The sequence below is a fragment of the Sorex fumeus genome, unplaced genomic scaffold (assembly GCF_029834395.1).
Source record: "Sorex fumeus unplaced genomic scaffold, SorFum_2.1 ptg000122l, whole genome shotgun sequence".
NCBI lineage: Eukaryota > Metazoa > Chordata > Mammalia > Eulipotyphla > Soricidae > Sorex > Sorex fumeus.
In genome coordinates this window covers 62,132,221-62,154,491 of record NW_026606179.1, presented here as the reverse complement: position 1 = coordinate 62,154,491, position 22,271 = coordinate 62,132,221, and the positions used below count along the sequence as shown (strand labels likewise).

Here is a 22,271-nt window from a genome sequence, read left to right as displayed (position 1 = left end):
GAGATTTTTTAAAACTTATTGAGTGGGTACTGATTCTGAGCGCTTGGGTTTCTAGTTAGGATTTTATTAATCTTTCGATTGTGGTGCTGGGAACTGAATCCGGGTCTCATGCAAGACAGAGGCTTACGCCACTGGAACTCCAGCCGCAGCCCCGGATTTAAATTCTTAAAAAAACAACATTTTATCTTAGGACCTCCCATTGCATGTCTAATGATATCTGTATGCATACCTTTTATTGAATCATCAATCCAGGATGTCCATACTGTTTATCATTCTATGCGGGAAAATCAATCCCAGAGAGCTTCTGGGGCTAGTTAGACCCAAAGCAGTTAGAGACACCGGTGTCGCAGGAAGCTCAGGAGCCTGCCCCAGGTCCTCGCGGACCATCGGACCATCCCATGGAAGGAAACGAACGGGTCTGCGCCAGGGTGAGTCAGCTAGCGCTCTTAGGAGCCTAGAGGGGAAGATAAGACCTGAATGCAAATAATCAGAATACAAAAGAATCAGTGACCCATCACCAGCCCTGGAAGCCAGCCACTCCGGAGCCCCCCTTGGGGAGAGCTCGCGTCTTCCCCACGGGCCTCTAGAGAATCAGGCGTCTGGGGGGTGGGGGGGAGGGGAGTCTACTGTAGCCCGATTGTGTGAAAATAGACATGGATCCCCCTGCACGACTGGGGAGCTTCGGGGGTGTAGCCTGAGAGCGGTAGTGTTAGAGGGGTGGAGAGAAGAGGAAGAGGAAGATGCAGGGAGAGGGGCAGAGGCGAGGTAGCAGAGAGAAGGAAGGAGTTGGAGGGTGGCGAAGAGAGACACGGGGGAGGGGAGCAGAAAGGGGAAGGGGAGGGGGCTGAGGAAGTGGGAGCACCCGGAGGGGGTTGGGAGCGGAGGCCGGGAGGGAGCAGAGAAGCGAACCGGAGGGAGGCGAGCAGGGAAGGGGCGAGAGGAGGAGGAAAGCCCCTTTCTCCAGCCCCCTCGGCCAAATTGCGCAACCCGCCCGCCTGGGGATTGGCTGCCGGCGAGAGACGACGCCCCGCCCCGAGTCCTATGGACCAATGGGCGCGGGGGGCGTGGCGAGCGGCGTCGCGAGCAGCCAATCGGGCGCCGGGGGCGGGGCGGCGCGGCCAGGTCCCCGCGCGCGCTCCGTGAGCCCCGGGAGCAGCCGGCGCGCTCGCAGCTCGCAGCTCGCGTCTCGCATCCCGCATCCCGCATCCCGCATCCCGCATCCCGCATCCCGCGCCCCGCATCCCGCGCCCCGCGTCCAGCTTCTCGGCCCCGCGTCCCCGCGCCGCCGCCCGCGCCCGCCGCCCTCCCTCGGCGCAGCCCCGCCGCGCCCCGCTCCCGAGACCCGCCGGGGACGCTCGGTCGCCGCGGACAGGCTGTCCCCCTGCGGCCCCGCAGCCATGGCCACCAAGATCGACAAAGAGGCCTGCCGGACGGCGTACAACCTGGTGCGCGACGACGGCTCGGACGTCATCTGGTGAGGGCCCTTCCGGGCGGTCCGGGCCCCTCCCGGGCCGGCGAGGGGCCGGGGGGCGTCGCGCGGGGCCGCGCCCGGCCGCCGGCCAGCGCGACTTCGCCGGCCCCTGCCCGCGGCGCTGATGTCTGTGTTCTCTCCCTCCCATCCGAAGGGTGACTTTTAAATACGACGGCTCCACCATCGTCCCCGGGGAGCAGGGGGCCGAGTATCAGGACTTCATCCAGCAGTGCACAGGTAGGGAGCCGCCTGCGGGGCAGTGCCTGACCCCTGGGGACCTCCGTCCACCGCTGCCCGGGAGGAGCCGGTCCCCCCGGGGCTCCGTGGCGCGGCTGCGGGTGGGGACGATCAGACTCAGCCCTTTCAAAGCCTCTTAGTCCTTAGACCTGGGAGCCACCCCAGGCGACCGACGGAGGGTCACGGGGTCCCACGCCGTGTCCAGGAGGGCTCTTGAGCCCCCAGGACACCAAGTGGGGCTTATTGCCCGAGGGACTGGGCAGGCGCGGCTCTCCCCTGGCCCGTATCCGCGGCCAGTGTGCGGGTCCTGGTGGTTTTTGTCTGGAGAGAGAGGAAGGAGGCTGGTTTGCAGAAAGTTGTAGAACAGGCAAGACTGACGGGCGATGAGGACCCTGCCCGGCGCCATCCCGCGGGAGGACTCCAGGTGACAGGGTAATGATTAGCAATGGCCCTGGTTTGGATCCCGAAGGTGGTTGCCCAGGTGTGGGACTCAGCCAGCAGCATGGGGACTGTGGTCAGTGCAGGGCCATGGCTTGGGCAGGAGAGAAGATGTGGGTGCGCCCCCCCCAGCCCCCGTCTTGAGGCCTCGGCTCAGCCTTTCAAGCTGAGATTGGAGCTGGGACCCGCCTGGTCTCTCTTGGAAACAGATTCATTCAGACAAAGGCAGCGCCCCAGGGGGCCAGGGCGGGGCTGGGAGAGCTCATCCCGCCTCTGCCAGCCTCAGTTTCCTCCCAGTCGTCCTGGAGAGTCGAGTCTGTGCCGAGTGCCCTGGACCATGCAGTTCCAGCTCGAGGTCATTTGTGAAATAGAGACTCCCGAGTCTTGCCAAGGGCACATGGTTCCTTCCTAGGGGCTTCTGAATCAAAGGAAATATTGCGTTCAGTTCATTTAAAAAAAAATTTTTTTTTTAATTTTTTTTGAGCCAGAGAGATAGGACAGCACTTGCCCTGCGCTCGGCCAACCCCGGTTTGATCCCTGGCATCCCATGGGATCTCTGAGCACTGCTAGGAGTGATTCCCGAGTGCGAGAGCCAGGAGTCGGCCCTGAGCATGGCTGGGTGTGGTCTAGAGAATTTTCAAAAAAGAAAAAGAAAAGAATTTTTAAATTCTGTATCTGTGGTGATGCGGAGGGGTTCACTGGGCGCAACCAAGCCGAGCTGGGGTTGAACCTGGACTCGCACACAAAGCAAGCGCTGTCCCTCGCTGTCCCTCTGAGCGTCCACCGCTCCTGCGCTTAGTTTGATTCAGAGTCTCCCCCGAGTGCCTGGGGGCTGGGTAATAGTGTTCGCCCACGGAAAGGCCCTTTCTGGAGCTGCCCCGGGATTCTCCGTGCCCGGAAAGCCCTGGTTTGAAACAGCCCTGCAGAAAGTGCTCCGAGCACCCCCAGAGTGCCGAGCCAGGAGTCAGCCCTGAGCATGGCTGGGTGTGGTCTAGAAAATTTTCAAAAAGGGAAAAGAAAAGAATTTTTGAATTTTGTATCTGTGGCTCTGGGTGGGGCAGGGTCACCGACTCCAGAAGTCTGTCACCTCCACCCCCCTCTGCCCTTTGGCCCGAGGCCAGGCAGAGGAAAGTGCAAACTCGCCGCCGGCCTGGCCCCGGCGTGGCCCCACGGAAGAGATTCAGCAGGATTTTCTGCCCCGTAGGCTCCCCGGGGAGGCTCTGTGCCCCGGCCAGCTTCCCTCCTTCCTGCGCGGCCACTTTCTTTCCTCCTGCTGGCCCTGCTGGCCGCTGCCCCTGGCCGGTTGTGCCTCTGAAGCTATTGTTCTCCCCCGGGAAGGTGACCCTGGGTAGGTGCATCCCGCTGAGATGCGGCGAGACTTCCTTCCTCCGGCCTTCTCTGCGGTTCTCCGCGCCTCTTCCCCGCCCCCCACGCTGGCGGGTGGGTGCCTGGCAGCTGCCTGTCGGGTTCTGAATGGCCGGGGAGGCTGCCTTCCCGCCCCGCCATCTGTCCAGCCGCGGGCCCTGACCGGCCAGCCTGGGTTGCCCGTCTGCTGGCCTCATTCATTCGGGATGCCCTTGTGAATGAGGCCCAGAGAGGTTGCGCCTCCTGCCTGAGCTCACACCGCCTGGGAGCCAGGGGCGCTGGGCCTCAAACAGGGGGAAGTGGTTTCTGTTCTGTGAGCCAGGCTGTGTCTTCGGGGCCAGCAGGTGCTCGCCAGGGCTGTGGGCCTGTTGGGCCTGGGCTGTTAAGGGGGGCCCTGCCGTCCACAGGCCCCATTCCAAGGTCCCAGGCTGGCCTGGCTTCCTCCTGCCAAACCTGTCCCCAGAGGTGCGCCCTGGACTTGGAACCTGGGTGAGGGTGGGGCCCCCTGAGCTCTCCCCCCCCCCCCCCCCCGCTTTCTTTTCCTGCCTCCTCACACCCTGATTTTTGTGAACTTGGGGCAGCCCCTCTCAGCCCGCAGGCCTGCAGGTTGCTGGGGTGGGTACCCTGGGTGCGCCCTCAGGACTGTGGCTACCATTGTGCAGGGGAGGGGTGCAGATTAGCCTGAGAGGAAAGTCCCCTGCAGTCCCCCACTGGGAAGTCCAGGCACCCCCTCACCTCTGCACCCCACCCCCTTATCACCTTCTCACCCTTTCTGTGTTCGGACCACACCCCACAGTGCTGGCTGGCTGCTGGCTCTGGGCTCGGGGTGTCGGTGGTGCTGGGGTCAAGCCGGGACGGGACGGAGCGCCCTGCCCTTCCCTGCCCTACCCCACTGTCCTGTCGCTCCAGCCCCTCCTTCCCGCCCCTCTTGGGGACAGAGAACAGGCTTCCCGTCAGGGTCTGCGGGGACGGCCACTGAGCACCCCAGCTTCCAGGCCAGGGGCAGAGGAGCCCCTGCACTGTGACCCCGGGGAAGTCTCTCAGCTCTGGCTTCTGGTCTGTGTCTCCCCTCCCCCCCCATCCCCAAGCCTGACACTGGCGTCGCTCTGCCCAGAACCCTCACTGATCAGGCATCCCTGCTTTTGTGCGTTCCAGGCCCCCCAAGCCTGCCCTATGGCCCCCCACACTGCGCCGACAGCCTGGTGCTGTGAACAAACACCCCCCTACCCCTGGGGGCGCTTCCCCCCTTCTGTTTCTCACCAGCCAGGACCCCAGAACCCTCAAACTCGGAGTTCCCAGAACTTTCCATGTGACCTCCTGCCGGGATCCTCGTGTCTGCTGGGCATGATCTGCTCCAGAAGCAGGAAGCCCAACGGCCCAGGTCCCTGGGGTGCAGAGCCTGGGCTCTACGGGACAGCAGGGTCCCGGGATCCGGCCCCCCGGGTGGAGAGCCTGGGTTCTCCAGGACAGAGGGGTCCCTGCACACGTCCATGGCAGTGGCTAGTCTTGTGTCCTCTGTTTGGTGGTGACCCTGCTCTGGGGCTGGGACCTGCCCCCTCCCCCAGCTTACACACAAGGGGACTTGGCTTCAGGGAGCCCTGAGGCCCTTCACCTCACCCTGGCTCTGGGCAAGCATCCTGTGGGCATGCATTAGACCCCAAGGTGCCCAGCACCAGTGTTGGGGCCAGCACTGGCCTTCAGTCAGAGACCTGAGTCCCTCTTATCTCGTGACCGTCTCCACTGCTCTGCAGGGGGTGGAGGGTCACGTGACCGGGCTTCTGTGCCTGGGGGATGGTATGGCGCCTCCTTGGCAGAGCTGACCCAGGTAGTGGCAGGTGCGAGGTGAGGGATGATGGACTCAGCCGCTGAGTGGCTCTTCCGGGCATGGCCAGGGACCTGGGGGTCTTGGGTAGGGAGCTGTTGCCGGACTGACTGGAGATGTGGACCCTCTGACAGCAGCAGGGGGGCCTCTGGGTCCCCCAAGGCCACGGCTCAGGCTGGCCTTGAAACCTCCTCATGTCATGGCACCTCATGGTTGCTATTTCCTGTTGGATATTCAGGATGCAGAACCAGGACGGACAGTAAAATCCAGAGTGCAGGGGTCCGAGCAGTAGTACAGCAGGGCAGGTGTTTGCCTTGCACGTGGCCAACCTGGGCCACATCCCAGCACCCCGTGTGGTCCCCCAAGCACCATCAGGAGAAATTCCCGAGTGCAGAGCCAGGAGGGAGCCTGAACCACCACCAGGTGTGCAACAAACAACAAAACCAACCCCAGAAGCTCTATCGGAGTTTAGATTTCACTGTACCACTTAGAATTCATTCACTCATCTGCTTGCCCATTCATTCATTCATTCTCTTGTCTATTCCTCCTTCTACCCCTTCACCTTCCTGCCATCATCCATCCTCTTACTAACATCCTCCCATCTACCTCCCACCCCATCCTTTCATTCGTCTGTCACCCTCCCGTCCATCCATCCACCTACCACGCATCCATCTATCCACCTCCCACCCTCCCACTCCTCCGTTCGTCCACCACTTACCCATCCATCCATCCGTCCATCCATCCATCCGCCTTTCATCCATCTGCCTATCTACCCTCCCATTCCTTCATTACCCATCATCTTCCATCCACCCACCCGTCCTCCATCCATCCATTATCCACCCTCCATCCATCATCCACCATCTATCCACCATACATCTGTACATGTTCCATATATCCATCATCTTTCCACCCATCCATCCCTCCACCCATCCACCCATCCATCCATCCATCCATCCATCCATCCATCTGGCCTGGCCATGCTCCTGGTGGTACTCCCCTTTGGAATCAAAGGAAGTGAATCTGGTGTCCTGCAAGCCTGTGTCATGGCATCAGCAACAGAAAGAGGGAGAAGAGGAGTAAATCGACTAAACCAAATCAAATGGCTTCTTGTAAGTGTAACATTGTTTAACTGACTCTACCAACAGCACCCTACAGTGCTTGATTGCCAGCAGTTTTACTTTGGAAAGAACCCAGGCGTCCTGGAATGAATCCAGTTGTCTCTTGGCGCCGCTTTTTGAGCCAGTTGGCTAAGGGGCCCTGTTGGTGGAGGAGGGGGCGGTGTCTGGCTCTGACTTGTGGCCTTTCTTCGTGTGTAACCTTGAGCAAGCCCCCAGGGCGTCTGTTCCCCCTGCTACTGGGATGATGCCCCACACACCAAGCACGGGGCCGTGTAACCCCTCTGGCGGGGGTCTATCAGCGTCGGTGCTGCGAGGCTGTGCTCGGATCCCTGCCGGGCAGGGAGAGTGCCTTTACGGACAGGCTGAGGTCCACGCTAGCTGGTGGCACCTCGCAGAAAAGGATCGATCCGCTCAGTGGCACTGCGGGCCTGGTTTGGAATATCATCCCTGTAGCGCTGCGCGGCCGATGCTCCGGCGCGGAGAACGTGCTGGCGAGGTGCCCGTGAGCCCTGCGGGTTGCGCTCAGCATCAGCACCAGGGAGCCGGGGATCGCGCACCTCCTCCTCCGGGACGCTCGACCTCGGGGCTCATTTACCGCCCGACTGGGTAGCACAGGACCCAGACCTGACCAATCAGAGCAAGCCGCTCTCTCCGCCCCCTGATTGGCGCTGGGCGACGCCCACGTGGCTCGAGTCGAGCCAATCAGATTTCTTCCCGAGAATTTGGGATGCTCTACCGAGCGCCTGGATGCGGCGGGGTGAGCGCAGGGATGCCTGGAGCCTGCGGGGCTCGTCTGCCCCTTGTAGGGAGAATCTGGCGTCTGGGAACGCAGGGACGGCGCCAGGAAGGGGGCGGGAGCATGTGGCGGCGTCCAGGCCCGGCGCAGCGCTCGCTACCTCGCAGCCTTCCTTCGCCCAAATGCTTCGTTTCGCGCTGTTCTTGCAACCAGCTTGAGGGAGTTCTCCAGCGCTGCCTTCTAAAAGAGGCCTGGCCGCAGGCCCAGCGCGGGCAGCTGGCACCGCCTGGCCGAGAACCCTGCAGGGAGGGTTGCAGAAGTCCTCGTGGGGCCTCAGCGAGGAAACGAGCCGGCGGTGGGACGGTCCTGGGAAGGTGGTGGGACCAAGCCCAGCAAAGGCGCAGAAGGACCAGGACTGAGCGGGAGGGGCGAGGGGTTAAAGGGCTGGCCGTGCTCCCCAGGCTGGAGCCCAGGTGCCTCCCCGGCCCTGCTGGGGGTGACTCTCCCCGCTGTAGTCTCTCCGGCCTCCTCCTGCTCCGCGGGCTGGCAGCCTCCACTCCCCAGGAGCGGGACCCACCGACCCCGCCGAGGACATTCATTGCGTTGTCTGTGTTCCTCCCTGGCGTGTGCCACTCCTGCCTAGAACACGACGTCCGCTTCCTCTGCTTCTGCTCCCTGCTCCCTTTTATGGTTACCCGTCCTCGCTTCCCCTTTTCTGCCCCGGAAGTGTGTTTGTATGTGGGTGTGGGGTGGGTGGCTATGCCCTGAGCACAGCCAAGCCCCCGTGCCGAATGCCAGCAGCCTGGGATAGAGGGGATTGTGTGAACGAGGTCACTGTGCCACCCCTGGCACCTTCCCCAACAGGTGCAAACCTCTGGTGCCCTTTGTACCCGGGGCGCTCCCCCCCCCCCCCCCGCATGTGCCATCAGCTCAGCGGCTCAGACGCCTGACATGTGTCAGCTCCTCTCCGTGCTCTGGCCTCTTTGGGGGGCCGTGCTCACAGAGACCCCCTGGAAAATGGGGTGTCCCCATAGGGCTGATGAGCTGGACTGGGCAGGTGGAAAGGAGGGGCCCACAGGGGTGGAAGCCAAGCAGGGAGTCAGGGTGGGGGGGGCAGGAAGCTACTGGGTGGCTCTGAACCTTCCCTGGCCACTTCCCCCCAAGGCCACGCAGCTTGCTCTGGCCCTGTGTCACCGCCATGCAGCCCTTCGTGGGGTTCGTTGTGGCCCCCACAGGCACTTGGACAGCCCAGTGAGGAGGCCACGCCCACCACCCCCACTCCTTGAGGCTTGGGCGCAGTGGTGGAGCCCACAGTGGTGGGCTTGGGCGCAGTGGTGGTCACCCCCCCCACCCACAAAGGGACCTTTGGGTGCAAAACCCAGCTCGGCACTGGGGACCCACCTTGCACAGCTCTTCAGGCACCTGCTAGTCCCATGACGGTTGCTGGAAGCTTCTGGAGAGCAGATGTCCCCGGGCCTCCAGCTCAGCCTTTCCTGCCCAGAGTGCCCACACCCCTTGGCCTCTGGCCCCTTCCTCCTTCTCCGAGGCCACCGGGGGCAGAGGGCGGCCGTGTCTCTCTCTGCCTCACGACCCCATGTCCCCATGAAGGACCCTGGTGATGACCCCGTCCCCTCCCCGCCATGCGGGACCAGGGCGTCCTGGCTGGAAGTGGCCGAGCCCCACAGAGCAGGACCAGGGCGTGTTCTGTCACCTCCACACGTGTCACTTCCCTGACCCCTGACCCCCACAGCCGGCTGTCCCCATCAGTAGTGCCCAGCAGCTGAGCTGTGTCCTCACTGCTTCCGCCGTCTCTCCTGCCTCTGGCTGCGCTGACCCTCCTAGTGTTTCTTTGTCCGTCCCTCCCTGGCCGGCCTCACGGCCCCCTGCCCGCTGGGTCATCCCACTGACCCACACGACTTTTCTTCCTTTTTTGGCTCTGACTGCACGGCCAGAAAAGGGAGCGCATTGTTCGCGCCTGCACCCGCAGGAAGTGGCTGCCTGGGGGCGCCCCACCCCCACGCTTGGGGTTCTGACGAGGGTGCGGGGAGCCCCGGGCCCTGGCTGACAGAGGAGGCCTGTGTGCCGCTGCCCCTCTGCACCCCGAGCCTGGGCGCCGGCCCCTGTGGGTCTGGGAGGCGGCGACCAACCACCTGGGCTGACAACTGCTGCCCGAACCTCCTGCAGGCGCGGAGCGAGGGGGGAGGGTGTGTGTGTGTGTGTGTGTGTGTGTGTGTGCGCCTGTGTGTGTGCGCCTGTGTTTGTATATGTGTGTGCACGCATGTGTGTATGTGTGTATATATGTGCATGTGTGTATGTGTTTTTGTGTGTACATGTGTATGTGTTCGTGTGCGCGCGAATGTGTGTATATATGTGCGTGTGTGTGTGCATGTGTGTGTATGTGTGTGTGCACTTGCGTGTTGGGGGAGTTTCACGGGGAGCACCTGAGTGGGAAGCGGCTGGACGCAGCCTCTGAGAAGGGAGTGCAGTGGTCAGGGCAGGTGACCCCTGCCCCGCAGGGCCGAGCAGCACCCCCGTCTCCCCGTGGGTGTGTGTCCGAGCATGCGGGTTGTTTGTCTGTTCACTAGACCGGCGTGAACAGAGCGAGAGCGCTATGACCCGAAGCCCGGCCAGCCGTTCCTGCCAGCGGGCGGGCGGGGGCAGCAGGGGTCAGGGACATCGCTCCTGAGATGTGAGTCCCGAAGATCTGCTGTCGTGCCGGGTCACTGGGGAGATGGACAGGGGGCCACGGCGACACCCGTGAGGGGCTGAGGGAGGCAGGGCCCCGTGGTGGGGGGCTGTGGGGGCGCAGGACCGGCCAGAGTTGCCCTCTGACCCGCACCCCACTCATTCCTTCATGCGCCCAGAGACCGAGCGCCAGGCGTGCATGTGTCCCCCGGCTGGTGAGGGGTCTGTCCCCATGGCCGCAGGGACACCGGCAGGACAGACCGTGGCCTGGGGCCCGACGCTGAGGAGAGGCTGAGGCTCGATGGGGTGTGACTGCTGATGTCTCCAGGTGTCCTTGGGGGCTGGCAGAATGTTCTCGAATTAGGCAAGTTCATCTTGAGAACGTCCTGAAAGCCAGTGAATCGTACAGTGGAAACGGGGTTCCAGGCTGTAAATGATTCGTTCACGTGGGAAGAACAGACGGGAACAGGCCAGGGGTCTGGACCCTGGGGGGGGGTGGCAGGAAGCTCAGAGCAGGAGCATCCCTGAGCCCGGGCGGGGATCAGTTTCCCCAGCCAGGGGCCTTTCTAGGTGGCCTCTGGTTTATCCTTGGCCCCTTCTGTGGCTAGTGCTAGCTCAGCAGTCTGGGCCCTTCCTTCCACACAGCCCTGCCCCCAGCCTGTGTCTGCAGGGCGCTGGCCTCCTGCCCCCCACCTGCAGTGCCCCCTGGAGCCGGTACCCTGACTCGCCCAAGACTCTGGAAGTGGGGATCCCACCTCGGGTATTGGGGGGGCAGAGAGGAGTAATCGGACCCCACTGTCTACTGTGGGTGAGTTTGGGGGCTGTGAAGAACAAAGTCGCCCCTAGAAGTGTGGGCTGGAGAGGGGCCTCAGGGCAGGTGCCCTGGGAGCCCGGGCTGCCCCTGACCTGGCCCCGGGGCGGGGACTGTGTCTCTCTGGCTTCCTTTTAAGGAAGTAAAAGTCACCCGCCGCCTTCTGTCGCCTCCTGCCCCACCCCCTCCCCCAACCAGGAAGAACGGTGTCAAAGGGCATGTCTGGCCCACCGCTGTGGCAGCAATGGGCTGGCCAGGGCTGTGGGGCACCGCTCCCCCTCCTCCGCATGCTCCCCAAGTGTCTAAGAAGTATTTTTGTGTGTGTGTTTTGGGGCCACACCCGGCAGTGCTCAGGGTCGCTCCTGGTGGGCTCAGGAGGCCACATGGGGGCCTGGGGTCAGACCCACAGGTTGGCCACATGCAAGGCCAGCGCCCTCCCCGCTGGCGGTCTCTCCGGCCCCAGTTTCTAAGAGTTTGTGAGTGGGACACAAGGGTGGTTGGTTGTTTCCATCAAGAGTCGCTCTGAGAAGGTGCCCCGCAGGGAGGGGCTCTGGGTGGACCCCTGCCGGCTGGTGGTCCCGCCCTCCCACTGTCCCGCCCAGGTCAGTGAGGGGAGTAGGCAGTAGCGTCCTTCCCCGTCGGTCTGCTGACCCCTCCCGGAGGCCCATGGCTCCGTGCCGGACGCTGGGGGACACTGGGGCCCCAAGAACGGGGCAGGTGTGGGAGGAGCTAGATTATCTGCTCCATAGCCCCGAGGACATGCACCCGAAATGGGGGTGCTCAGGGGTGAGACCTGTGTTATGACCCATGCCCTCGCCCTCACCCTGAGGGTCTGCTCTGAGCCCAGGAGTGTCCGCTGCCTGCAGGCGACCTTCTCTGTCAGGAGGGGTGGCCACCTCCCACACAGACCCCGGGTCAGGCTCACCAGGAGTGCGTGCAGGTGGGCCTGGTCGGAGGCAGGTCCCCGAGAGACGGGGGCTCAGTGCCCTCTGCAGTTTGGGGACAGTGTCCCTGCCACCCTGGGACTTGCTTTTCTAAGCCCCCCACTCCCCCACCGGCTGGTGCCCAGCCCCTGAGAACCCTCCTTTGAGGACTGGCCTCCAGCTCAGGCGGGTCCCGGAAGCCACCGACAGGCGCCCTGCCCGGCGCTGGTCACGGTGCTGGCCAGAGGTCCTGAGTGCCCCAGCCCTAGGGCTTGGGGGCTGCTGGTGCATATCCTGGTGCTGGAGGGGGCGTGTGGTTTCACTGGGGGCAGCCCAGGAAGCAGCTGGGAAGGGTCAGGGCCAGAGATAAAGGGGGCCAGTCTGAGGAACGCTGTGGGAGAGCTGGGGAGACGGGCAGCTGTCCAGGGAGCACTGGGGGGCCCAGGAGCCCCCAACTGTGTGCCCTAAGGGACCAGCAGTCCCCTCTAGGCACAGGGAGGGGTGGGGGCCCCAGGCAGGCTGCCTGGCGTGGTTGCCATGGGGACAGACCACTGTCCTTTCCAGGGCAACCTTGGTGTCAGGGGTCAAAGACAGCAGCTGGGTGGCGACCCCTGGCCCTTAGCCCCCCCCAAGTTGAGGCTGTGATTTAATTGAAGTCTGGGGTGGGGGCTGCTCCTTCCTGTCCAGCTTCCCCCGACCCCACCTGGAACGCCGTCCTGTCCTCACCCCGGTCAGCTTCTGTGTCAATTTTTTGGTTTTGTTTTGGAGTCACACCTGGTGGTGCTCCGAGCTTCCTCTTGCTCTGAGCTCAGGCGTCACTCGTGGGGTCCCCGGGGACCATGCAGGGTGCGGGGGACCGATCCCATGCAAGCCGATGCCCTCCCCGCTGTACTGTCCTACTTCTTGGTGACTTTATGTCCTCCCTGAACCTGCCCACGTTCCTGGGAGTGGTTCTTGCTGGCTGGGCCAGGCCTGTGCCGTCCTTGGGTGGGCAGTGAGGCGGGGGTCCAGGGGACACCCAGCTGGTCAAGAAGCCTGTGCTGCGGTGGGGTCAGGGTTTGCCCTTGCACAGTGCTAAGAGCTGCCCGCGCGCCCCCCCCCCCCCCCCCCCCCCCCCGCTGGAGCCCTAGAATCATCCGGAAGGAAACGGAAGGAAACGGCTTTTCCTAGCCTGATGGTCCAGGACTACTATCAATGGCACGGGGGTGGGGGGGGGGGGAGATGCGGGCTTTGGGCTGGACAGTGGTGGGACCCGCGGCAGGTGGTGAGCTAAGAACCCGGAAGTGTGTGCTGAGCCCGTGGGAAGGGTGACTTGGGATCCCTGCCTCGAGAGGGAACAGAGGGGATGGGGCACAGCCCTGGTATGTGGATGCCCCCAGCCCCAATCCTGGGGGTAGCCCTGGGGCACTCAACACTGCCCAGCACCAGGCACCACCTACCCGCGGTGCCATCTCTCTTGCCGGGATTTTGCTTAGCGGTCCTTTGGGGTCTGGCGTCTTGGGATCCCGCCCCCCGCCCAGTGTCACTGGCTCTACACCATGGTGGGCCAGGGGTGACTTCCTCTGCGCCCCACCGTGTGGTAGCCAGGCTGAGGAGAGGGGAATCTGCTTCCTAAAGACCCCGGGGCTGGGGCCACGGCACCGGGGGAGGCACATCCCTTACACCGGGGCTTGGGCTCGCTCCCCGCGCCCGTGGGGTCCCCCGGCACCCGGAGGAAGCCCAGCCCCTGAAACAAGGCGCACAAAAGACAGAGCCAGGCTTGAGTCCTGGCCGAGGAGGGGGCGGGTGCCGTGGGACCCCGCCCGCTCCCTGCGTCTCACGGGGGTCTCACGGCCCCCTCCGCAGACGACATCCGGCTCTTCGCCTTCGTGCGCTTCACCACGGGGGATGCCATGAGCAAGCGGTCCAAGTTCGCGCTCATCACCTGGATCGGCGAGGGCGTCAGCGGGCTGCAGCGCGCCAAGACGGGCACCGACAAGAGCCTGGTCAAGGAGGTGGTGCAGGTAGGCAGCGCCCGCGTGCCCGCCCCGCCCCGTGTCCGCCCGCCGGGCAGTGTCCGTCCCCGCCCCGTGTCCGCCCGCCGGGCAGTGTCCACCCCCGCCCCGTGTCCACCCGCCGGGATGTGTCCACCCCTGCCCCGTGTCCACCTGCCGGGCTGTGTCCACCCCCGCCCCGTGTCCACCCGCCGGGCTGTGCCCACCCGCGCCCCGTGTCCACCTGCCAGGCTGTGTCCACCCCCGCCCCGTGTCCACCCACCAGCCTATGTCCATCCCCGCCCCGTGTCCACCCGCCAGGCTGTGCCCACCCGCGCCCCGTGTCCACCTGCCGGGCTGTGTCCACCCCCGCCCCGTGTCCACCCACCAGCCTATGTCCGCCCCCGCCCCGTGTCCACCCGCCGGGCTGTGCCCACCCGCGCCCCGTGTCCACCTGCCGGGCTGTGTCCACCCCCGCCCCGTGTCCACCCACCAGCCTATGTCCGCCCCCGCCCCGTGTCCACCCGCCGGGCTGTGTCCAACCCCGCCCTGTGTCCGCCCCATGTCCGCCCGCTGGCTGTGTGTTTCCGCGGGGGTCTCGGGGGCCCCGAGGCAGGTTCCACTCCGAGAGGGTCCTTGTCCATTCGCGGACAGGGAAGCGCGGGCTCTTGGCCTGGCCGCCTGGGTGTGACTGTGGGGCCAGAGCAGTGTCCGCCCGCCTGGAGGCTTGGCCCCGCCCAGTCGGTACCCCAAATCCGGGAAACGCCCACCTCATGCCAGTCATTCCCCTCAAAGGTCCTGATTGGCTCGGTGTTGGGTCACGTGCTCCCAGGGAGGCGGGGCCTCGTGATTGGCAGCTCAGTAGGGAAAACTGGCACACCCACACTGGCGCCTTCGGGGCGGGTTCTGGAGGGCGGCTGGGCCGGTGCCGTTTCTGCTTTTGGGTCACGCCTGCCCGAGCTCAGGGATCACTCCCGACTCTGTGCTCAGGGCTGACTCCCGGCTCTGTGCTCAGAGATCACTCCTGGCTCTGTGCTCAGGGATGACTCCTGGCTCCGAGCCCGGAGATCACTCCTGGCAGTGCTCAGGGGAACCTATGGGATGCCGGGATGGAACGGCAGAGGCTTTCCCTGCAGTCCTGTCCCTCCCGCCCCTGGCCAGTGCTCTGACCCTTCCTTTCCTGTGCATGTCCCTCTGCTTTTAACGGCTGCTGGCGTAGTCGTAAGAATTCCCCTCATCCTGCAGGGGTCAGCGAAGCCCCGGAGGGCATCCGGCTGTCACTCAGGCCCAAGCCCCGGAAAGGTGGGGTCGCAGAGCAGCTGTTGGGTTCTGGGTCTGGGGATGGGCCTGTGCCCTGCCCGGTTCTGGCGTCACAGAGAAGGTGCTGTGCGGGGGGAGGGGGCAGGGCCGTCTCCTCCCGAGCCAGGCTGGCTGCCCTGGTACTGCAGTCTCTGAAGCCTTCTGAGGTGTTTTCATGGGGGGAGAACGCTGTTCTTCCGGGGGCAGGGTACCGCGCTGACACCTCCCGCCTTGCCTGGAGGGACTGACAGTGTGGTGCAATGGTCTGCCAGCTCAGCACCGCCCTTCCCTGTGCTCTGGACCTTCTGAGTGCTCCATGAGCACAAACCGGGGGTAAAGGAGTCTCTGCCTCTCGGGGCTGTGGAGCAGGAAGGGCTGGGCGGGTCTGCCAGCCCCAGGGGGCAGCTTCTCACTCTGCCTTTCCCTTGGGTTTGAGTGAGGGGCCGTTCCTGGGGGATGGGGCCCCGTGCTGCTGGGGCTGGGGCTGGCCGGTGCCCCCTCCCCGGCCCGTGCTCTTTCTCCCAGCCAACGTGGGTCCGAGGTCCCCTGCAGGTGGCCCGGAAAGCACCCGTTGCAGTGTGACCTCAGACAGCTCCTAGGTCACGGGAGGGGGGGCAGGGGGGGCGACATCACAGGGGCTGGAGCAGGGTGTGGGCAGCTGTGACCTCCCCGGGGCGCAGGTGGGGTGCAGAGGGCACGGGTGGGGCGGGGCGGGGCTGTGCCTCTGCGCCACCATGATGTTTGTGGCGCGGAAGCTCCAGGCTGCTGCCAAGGACCAAACACCCGGCCCTTTGTCCTCGCCGTGGGTGCGGGGACAGCACGGCCGCCCTGCAGGAGCCACCCGCTGGCCAGTCCCTCTCGGCTCGAGCAGGACACTGCGCTTGGGACCTTCAGCCCAGTTTTTATTTATTTATTTATTTGCTTTTTGGGTCACACCGAGTGATGCTCAGGGGTTGCTCCTGGCGGTGCTCGGGGGACCATATGAGATGCCAGGGATTGAACCGGGTCGGCCGCATGCAAGGCAAACGCCCTCCCCGCTGGACTATCGCTCTGGCCCCTCCGCCCAGTTCTTACATCATGGGGAGGTGCGGGCCACCAGCATGCCTTAGGGAGGCTCTGGCCGGCGGCAGAGCCCACCCCACAGCCCAGGGAGTGCGGGCCGCTGAGTGCCTCTTCTCGGCTTGGCTTTGAAGGCTGGGGATGGGCACCTCCCCCATGCCCAGAGGGGCACCATCCCCTCCCCAGACCCTGGGGCTTGGCAGGGCCTCTCGCCCTGAGCTCCCAGCACCAGGGCAAACATCCATCCTGAGGTCACGAGCTGCCCCTGGGGAACTTGATAAACTTGACTCTGGAGGCAGGAAGCTAGCCGACCATCCCCGGGCATTTCAGACCGGCTGCTCTCTCGGTGTTCTTGGTCACTTAATCACTTAATCACTTAACTTCCCGTTAGTCGTCGATTTGCTCGAGCGGGCGCCAGTAACGTCTCCATTTGTCCCTGTTGCGTGCTAGTGTAGCCCAATGGCATCTCTTCGCTCCGGGAACATGGAGGGCCTCAAACCGATCGTTCATGATCTTGACAAAGGTTCTTGGTCACAGGACTTTTTTTTTTTTAAATTAGACACCGGACATGGTTGCTCCTTGCACATGGCCAACCTGGGTTTGGTTCCTGTCAGGACTGACCCTGAGCCCAGAGCAGGAGTAAGACCCTGAGCACAGCCGGGTATGGCCCCCAAACAGCAATAGCAAACCCACAAAACTGGCCACATCCCGTGGGGAGGACTTGGGCTTGGGAATAAGGCCGGCTGCGTTTCCTACTCAGGGACTGTGGGCCAGCCGCCTTATCTCTGGCATGTTCTCACTTACGAAAAAAGAAGGTCAAATTTCACAGAGCTCTTGGAAGGACTGAAGAAAAGCAACGTGGGGAAGGGTTTTTTTTTTTTGGTGTTGGTGACAGGTGAACTCCTATTCGTCCTTCAAAGCCCCAGCTTTTTTGACCCCCTTTCTGGCGCCTCTGTTCGAATGGACTTTATCTGTGTGTCTACTCTGGTGAAGATCAAGTGAATTGTGATTTTATGGCCGGGGAGGGAGTGCTGGGCAGGCTGGTGGTGGTGGCCCAGGTCTGGGCTTTGCGGGGGGTCCCGCCCCGTGATGCTCAGGGGACCGTGGGGTGTCGGGGCCAACCAGGGTTGGCATGTGCAGGGCAAGCCCCCTTCCCGCTCCACTGCTCTCTCTCCATCCCCCTACAAATAATCTTTTACTCTTTAGAAACGTGTCCTTCTGCAGGGCCTGGGACGGCCTCCTGAGCAATCCAGGGAGTCCTGGGTCCTCCCTTCCAGGCCTCACAGCACAGTGCTCAAGCCTCCAGGGCGTCAGTGGGTGCAGGGGGTGGAACCCAGCCCTCACCCGCACGCCCTCGGACGCAGGGTCTGTGCACAACTTACCTATTGGTGGTGGAGCTTCCCACCACCCACCTGCTCCCGTGACTCCCGGGGGCCCCCAGTCCCTCTCCCCTTGGGGGCGCCTCGGCCTGGCGCGCCTTGGCCGTCCCTCTGTGCTCTGACGCTCAGCTCGGGCCCACCAGGAGAACGCGGCCCTGTGGGTAAGGGACACCTCGCTGGGCCATTTCAGGCCTTTGAAGTGCTCCGGAACAGAGTAGGCGGGCAAGTGGGGGGCCCCAGCGGGGCTGGTGGCTGCACTGTTCCCGCTCCCGGGGTCCTGGCTTTATGCTCCATCCTCCCACGGCGGGCAGCTGTGTTCTGGGGCCCGCGGGAGCCCCCCGCCCCTGCCCCCGCATAGGATGCGGAGGGTCAGGTCCCCACAGAATGCAACCGTCTGCGACCCGACAGAATGCAGCTGCCCGTGACAGAACGCGGAGGGTCCGCGAGTCTCCCGAGCCCTTTCTGGGGTCCCCACGCGTCCCCTCGAGTGGGACTGCCAGTGTTCCAGAGATGTGGGGGCCCCACCTGGGCGGATGGGCCAGGCCTAGGGGAGCCTCCGTGCGACCCCTCATGCCGCCGTTGTCGGCCGTGGCTGTGCTCAGAGCCCCTGCGTGGTGTTTGCCCGGCCAGCGGTGAGGGGACTGGCGTGGAATGGGGGTTCGGGAGGGATGCCTGTCGGGGCCCGCGGGGCCTGCAGGGGACCTCTACCCACTGGCCGCGCACTGCTGATGCCACACACCTGTGACCACGGCCTTGCTGCCGGTCTGGTCCGGGGTGGTGCCCAAGTCTGTCCCAGCCCGCGCCCAGCTGTCCTCGGGCAGCGGACACCCCGCTGTCTCCTGTGGCTCTCGCCATTTCAGACAAACTATATGAGAGGCTGGGTGGTCCAGAGGCTGGGATGCTGGCCATGCCCGCACAGAAAGGAGTACCCCCTAGGCCTGACCACTGCCCCACACTGCCTGGGTGTGGTCTGGGAAAAAGAGTGGGAAGGGGGGGCTGGAGCGATAGCACAGCGGGGAGGGCGTTTGCCTTGCACGCAGCAGACCCAGGTTCGATTCCCAGCATCCCCTGTGGTCCCCCGAGCACTGCCAGGGGTAATTCCTGAGTGCAGAGCCAGGAGCAACCTCTGAGCATCTCGGGGTGTGACCCTCCCCCCCAAAAAAATAAATAAATAAAAACAAAAGTGGGAAGGACAAGCAGAGGGCGGAGAAGCAGCGCCAGGAGGCCCCGGGCTGTTCCTGAGACCCTCGCGCCTTGGACACGAAGGTAAACCCAGGAGCTCTAAAGCCCCGTCAGGGATGGAGAGACAAGATTGCAGGGAAGGCCCACTGGGTTCCATCCCCTGGGCCCACCAGCAGTGCCCCTGAGCACAGAGCCAGGAGTAAGTCCGGAGCACCGCTGGGTGTGTGGCTGCCATTCTGGGGTGGGTGAGGTGGGCGGCCCCGTTGGGGGTGGGCAGAGGCAACTGCCCAGCCCGAGTCCCGGGCAAAGCGTTTTGCTGGGGTTTGTGGGTGAGTTCCCTGCGGCCTCTTCCCCGGGAAGTGGCAGAAGCGGGAACGGGAGCGCTCCCTCCCCGCCCCCTCCCTGCCCCCTCCCCACGCCCTCCCCATGGGGCCAGGCAGCCAGGGATTCAGTGTCCTTAGGCCCATGCCAGATCTTTCTAGAAGCACAGGTGGTTGGACCTGGCCGAGGACAAAGGTTCCCTTTGACGTTTGGCCTCGGGCCGTGATGATGCTGGGGGGTGGAGGGAGTGGCCCTGAGGCGGGGCTGGACTGTTGCAGTCCAGGAGGCCGTGTCCAGGGCCTGCTGGAGGCTGCTGTGTGTCCCGGGGTGCTCACTGGCCCTCTCTGGGCCTGTCATGAGGAGGGTCTGCGCTTCAAAGGCTGTTCCGTTTCTGCTCTCACCTCCCTCCCCCCCCGTTTAGTTTTATTGGGGGGCACCCAGCCCCGCCGTGCGTGCACGGCCCCTCCCCTGTCTCCCCTTGGTGGTCCCGTGTCTCCACTGGTCTCTGCATGCGACTTCCGGCTGCCCGGGGCGGGTGCGGGTCTCTTGCGTCCTGCCTCGGTGGGGCTGTGGTCACTCTGCTGGTGGGAGGTGCTGGTGCGTCAGGGCCTGTGCAGGCCCAGGGCGGCTCTGAAGGGAGGGGCGGTCTCCCGGGGTCCCTGAGACTCGCTCCGGCCTCGGTCTTCCCCTGCCTGGCGCCTCCTGCCCCGCCCGGCCTCAGGGTTGGGAAAGGGCTGAACTGTCATGAATGCCAGTTCTCGTTTCTGCTTTTTAAAATAAAATCTGCAATGATTTGGAGCCCACGTCCCTCCTCCCGACCACGGTGTTCTGGGCTCTGGGCCTCTCCTGGAGACGGTCGGGGACAGCTGGGCGACCCCACGCTAAGGGAGAGCCGGACCCCAGGAGCCGGGCTCACCCGCAGGCTGCGCTTTCTCCCCCCTCCTCCCCTCCCCCCTTAGTTTTCCCCTGGGGTTAGGGGCTACGCCCGGTGTTCGAATCTGCTCCCAGCTCTCTGCAGTGCAGTGGGTCAGCCCAGCCCCCGGGCAAAGCCCCCTGGAGCTGTGTCCCGGGCCCCGAGGGTCTCCCTTGGCCAGCCCGGCAGCTGCGGGTCAGGTGCCCTCCGCGTGCGGGCACCCAGCGTCCTCTCTAGCCCCTTCACGCAGTGGCCACGGCTGGACCCGAGGGACGGTGTGAGCGGCCGCAGCTGACACCCTCGCCTTGGCTCTGCCCTGGTCCGCGAAAGGAGAGGGCAGGACGGCGGGACTGGGCCATCCCCTGATGTGCGTGCCGAGGCCCCACGCAGCCGCACGAGCCAGGACAGGAGAGCCCAGTGGGCGAACAGGCCACAAACCGGAGAAGAGACACCCGCCCTGGAGGGCCGCGGCTTCTCCCCTTGGAACCCGATAGACCACTCGGCCGGGCTGTGACCTCCCTGGGGCGCGGACAGTACCCCAGGCCTGCCTGGCGAGCAGAGATGCACCACCCCCTCTATCGAATAGTTTAAAGTTAAAATAGTTTTATTGAGGGAACGACCCGAATTCGAAGGCAACGGGGAGTGTCCTGAGAGCCAGGGGAGCAGTGAAGGGGTGAGTGTCCCGCCAGCCGGCAGGTGCAGCCAGCGCCACGGGGCCTCGGGTGTCCACCCGTCCCTCCCTGGGTGGCCCATGGTCACGGGGCTCAGATGGTGCTGGGGGTCTCGGCCTCACAGCCCAGCTACCCTGGGGACTGTGCCCGGATGGAGACGGCTGCCTTCTCGCCCTCCTGCCTGTGGGGCCACTTCCTCTGGCCCTCAGACGCCCTTGACCGGCTCTGAGGCTGCTCACCCTGTTCTGTAGTGTGTGTGCCAGGTGCCAGGCCCTGGTGGGGACGGGCCGCGCGCGCGTGTGTGCGTGTGTGTGTCCCGTCCTCCCTCGAGCAGCAGCTGCTTGGGGACCCCGCCCTCCCCTCCGCGGTGACTGGGCCAGGGAGTCTGGGTCATATTCGCTGCCAGCTGGTGACCCCGACCTGGGCCTCCCCCTGGGTCCCTGAGCCCTGGGGACTGAGGTGACAGACATCGCAGACCAACCCCCTCTTCTCTGCTGGGTCTGTGGCAGCCTGGTGTTAACCCTTTCCCAGCCTGTCTGCACCTCAGGCCCCGTTACCCGCCCGACAGGAGGGCTGAATGCAGGAAACTGAGTCATGGGGGTGGGATGCGTGCGAGCCAGAATCCAGTCTATGACACCAGGGCGCTTCTCAGGACCCCCGGGACCCCCCTGAGCTCCGCCCTGCTGTCACCTGGGGCCTGGCGCTGCCCGGCACCCCTGACGGCTCGCTTCCTCTGTCCCCGCAGAACTTCGCCAAGGAGTTCGTGATCAGCGATCGGAAGGAGCTGGAGGAAGCGGCCATCCGAGATGAGCTCAAGAAGGCGGGCGGCGCCAACTACGACGCGCAGACGGAGTAGCCCAGCCCCGGCCACCGCGCCGGCCCCACGAGCCCCCAGCGCCGAGCTGCTCCTTCCTCCTCCCGCTTCCCGTTTCTGTCCTCAAGGAAAGCCTCTTAACTCGGGGCTGCTCAGCTCAGAGCCGCCCGGGGGCCCCTTCCCAGCCTGGCCCGAGACGCCCGCAGCCTCCCCGACCCCGAGCCTGGGGGCCAGCACGGCCCACTGGCCAGCCACGCTGCTGCCCCCACGGCAGCCTCGAGCACACCTGCCCCTGCATCAGGCTGGACCCCGGGAAGACCCCCGGGCCCCTCCCTGCTCACCGCCTGAGCCCGGGCCCGGCCCGGCGGGGCTCAGTGCATGGCTCAGGCCTGACTCGGAAATTTGCCTTAAACTTGCTGGGCAGCACAGGGGCCCCCCCGGGTGACGGCCCTGCCCTCCAGCCGGGAGCGAGGCTGCCCAGACGTGAGGCTGTCGTGGGACCCCCAGCCGCCCGCCCCGCCCCTCAGGATCGCTTTCCTTCCCGGGTGGGAGACGAAACGGGCAGCTTCCCGGACCTTCCCTCTCGCCCCTCCCTCCAGGGCTCGGGCTGTGTGGGGCTGGGACGCATCTGGTCAGTTTACAGAAATAAACGGTCTGTGTTTTCCAAAGGATGTCGCGTCACTGGGTCGGCAGCCTCTGGGTCTGGCTGCCGGGGGTTTGTGTCCCCCCACCCTGGGGGCCCGTTTCTCCCCCACTGCGGGACGCAGCTGTGCCTCACTGGGCCGGGAGGGGGGTCTGGGCGGCCCCTCGTCCCCTGCTCGCCTCAGGAAGAGCAGGAAGTGCCTTCTCAGCCTTTGGGGCTGCTGGGGGCAGGTGTGGGCCCGGGGGCCCGGGCGTCCAGCTGTCCAACCCGTTGGCCTGGGGTTCTGGGAGCAGCACCACAGCTCCTGGAGCACTGCTTGGAAGCCCAACCCCCTCCTAAAGGAAGACTTCAGGAGGGCCCCATCCCTTAGGGTGCCCTTTGCTCTGGGGACAGGCACTCAGTCTGGCCCTC

The 22,271-nt window shown here is 64.7% G+C and overlaps 1 protein-coding gene across 1 annotated transcript; it reads left to right on the top strand.

The window, feature by feature from the left end:
- The first annotated feature begins 1,277 nt into the window (after nucleotides 1-1,277).
- On the top strand, nucleotides 1,278-21,781 carry COTL1 (coactosin like F-actin binding protein 1). The gene is made up of 4 exons (XM_056137003.1): nucleotides 1,278-1,474; nucleotides 1,626-1,708; nucleotides 13,452-13,609; nucleotides 21,149-21,781. Exons 1-4 carry the CDS (start codon nucleotides 1,398-1,400, stop codon nucleotides 21,257-21,259), a joined length of 429 nt encoding a protein of 142 aa, XP_055992978.1. The 5' UTR covers nucleotides 1,278-1,397; the 3' UTR covers nucleotides 21,260-21,781.
- The last annotated feature ends 490 nt before the right edge of the window (nucleotides 21,782-22,271 follow it).

Coding starts and splice junctions, on each gene's coding strand:
- COTL1 (XM_056137003.1), top strand. CDS start 1,398: ATGGCCACCAAGATCGACAAAGAGGCCTGCCGGACGGCGTACAACCTG. Junction 1,475..1,625: donor GACGGCTCGGACGTCATCTG/GTGAGGGCCCTT, acceptor TCCCATCCGAAG/GGTGACTTTTAAATACGACG. Junction 1,709..13,451: donor CTTCATCCAGCAGTGCACAG/GTAGGGAGCCGC, acceptor CCCCCTCCGCAG/ACGACATCCGGCTCTTCGCC.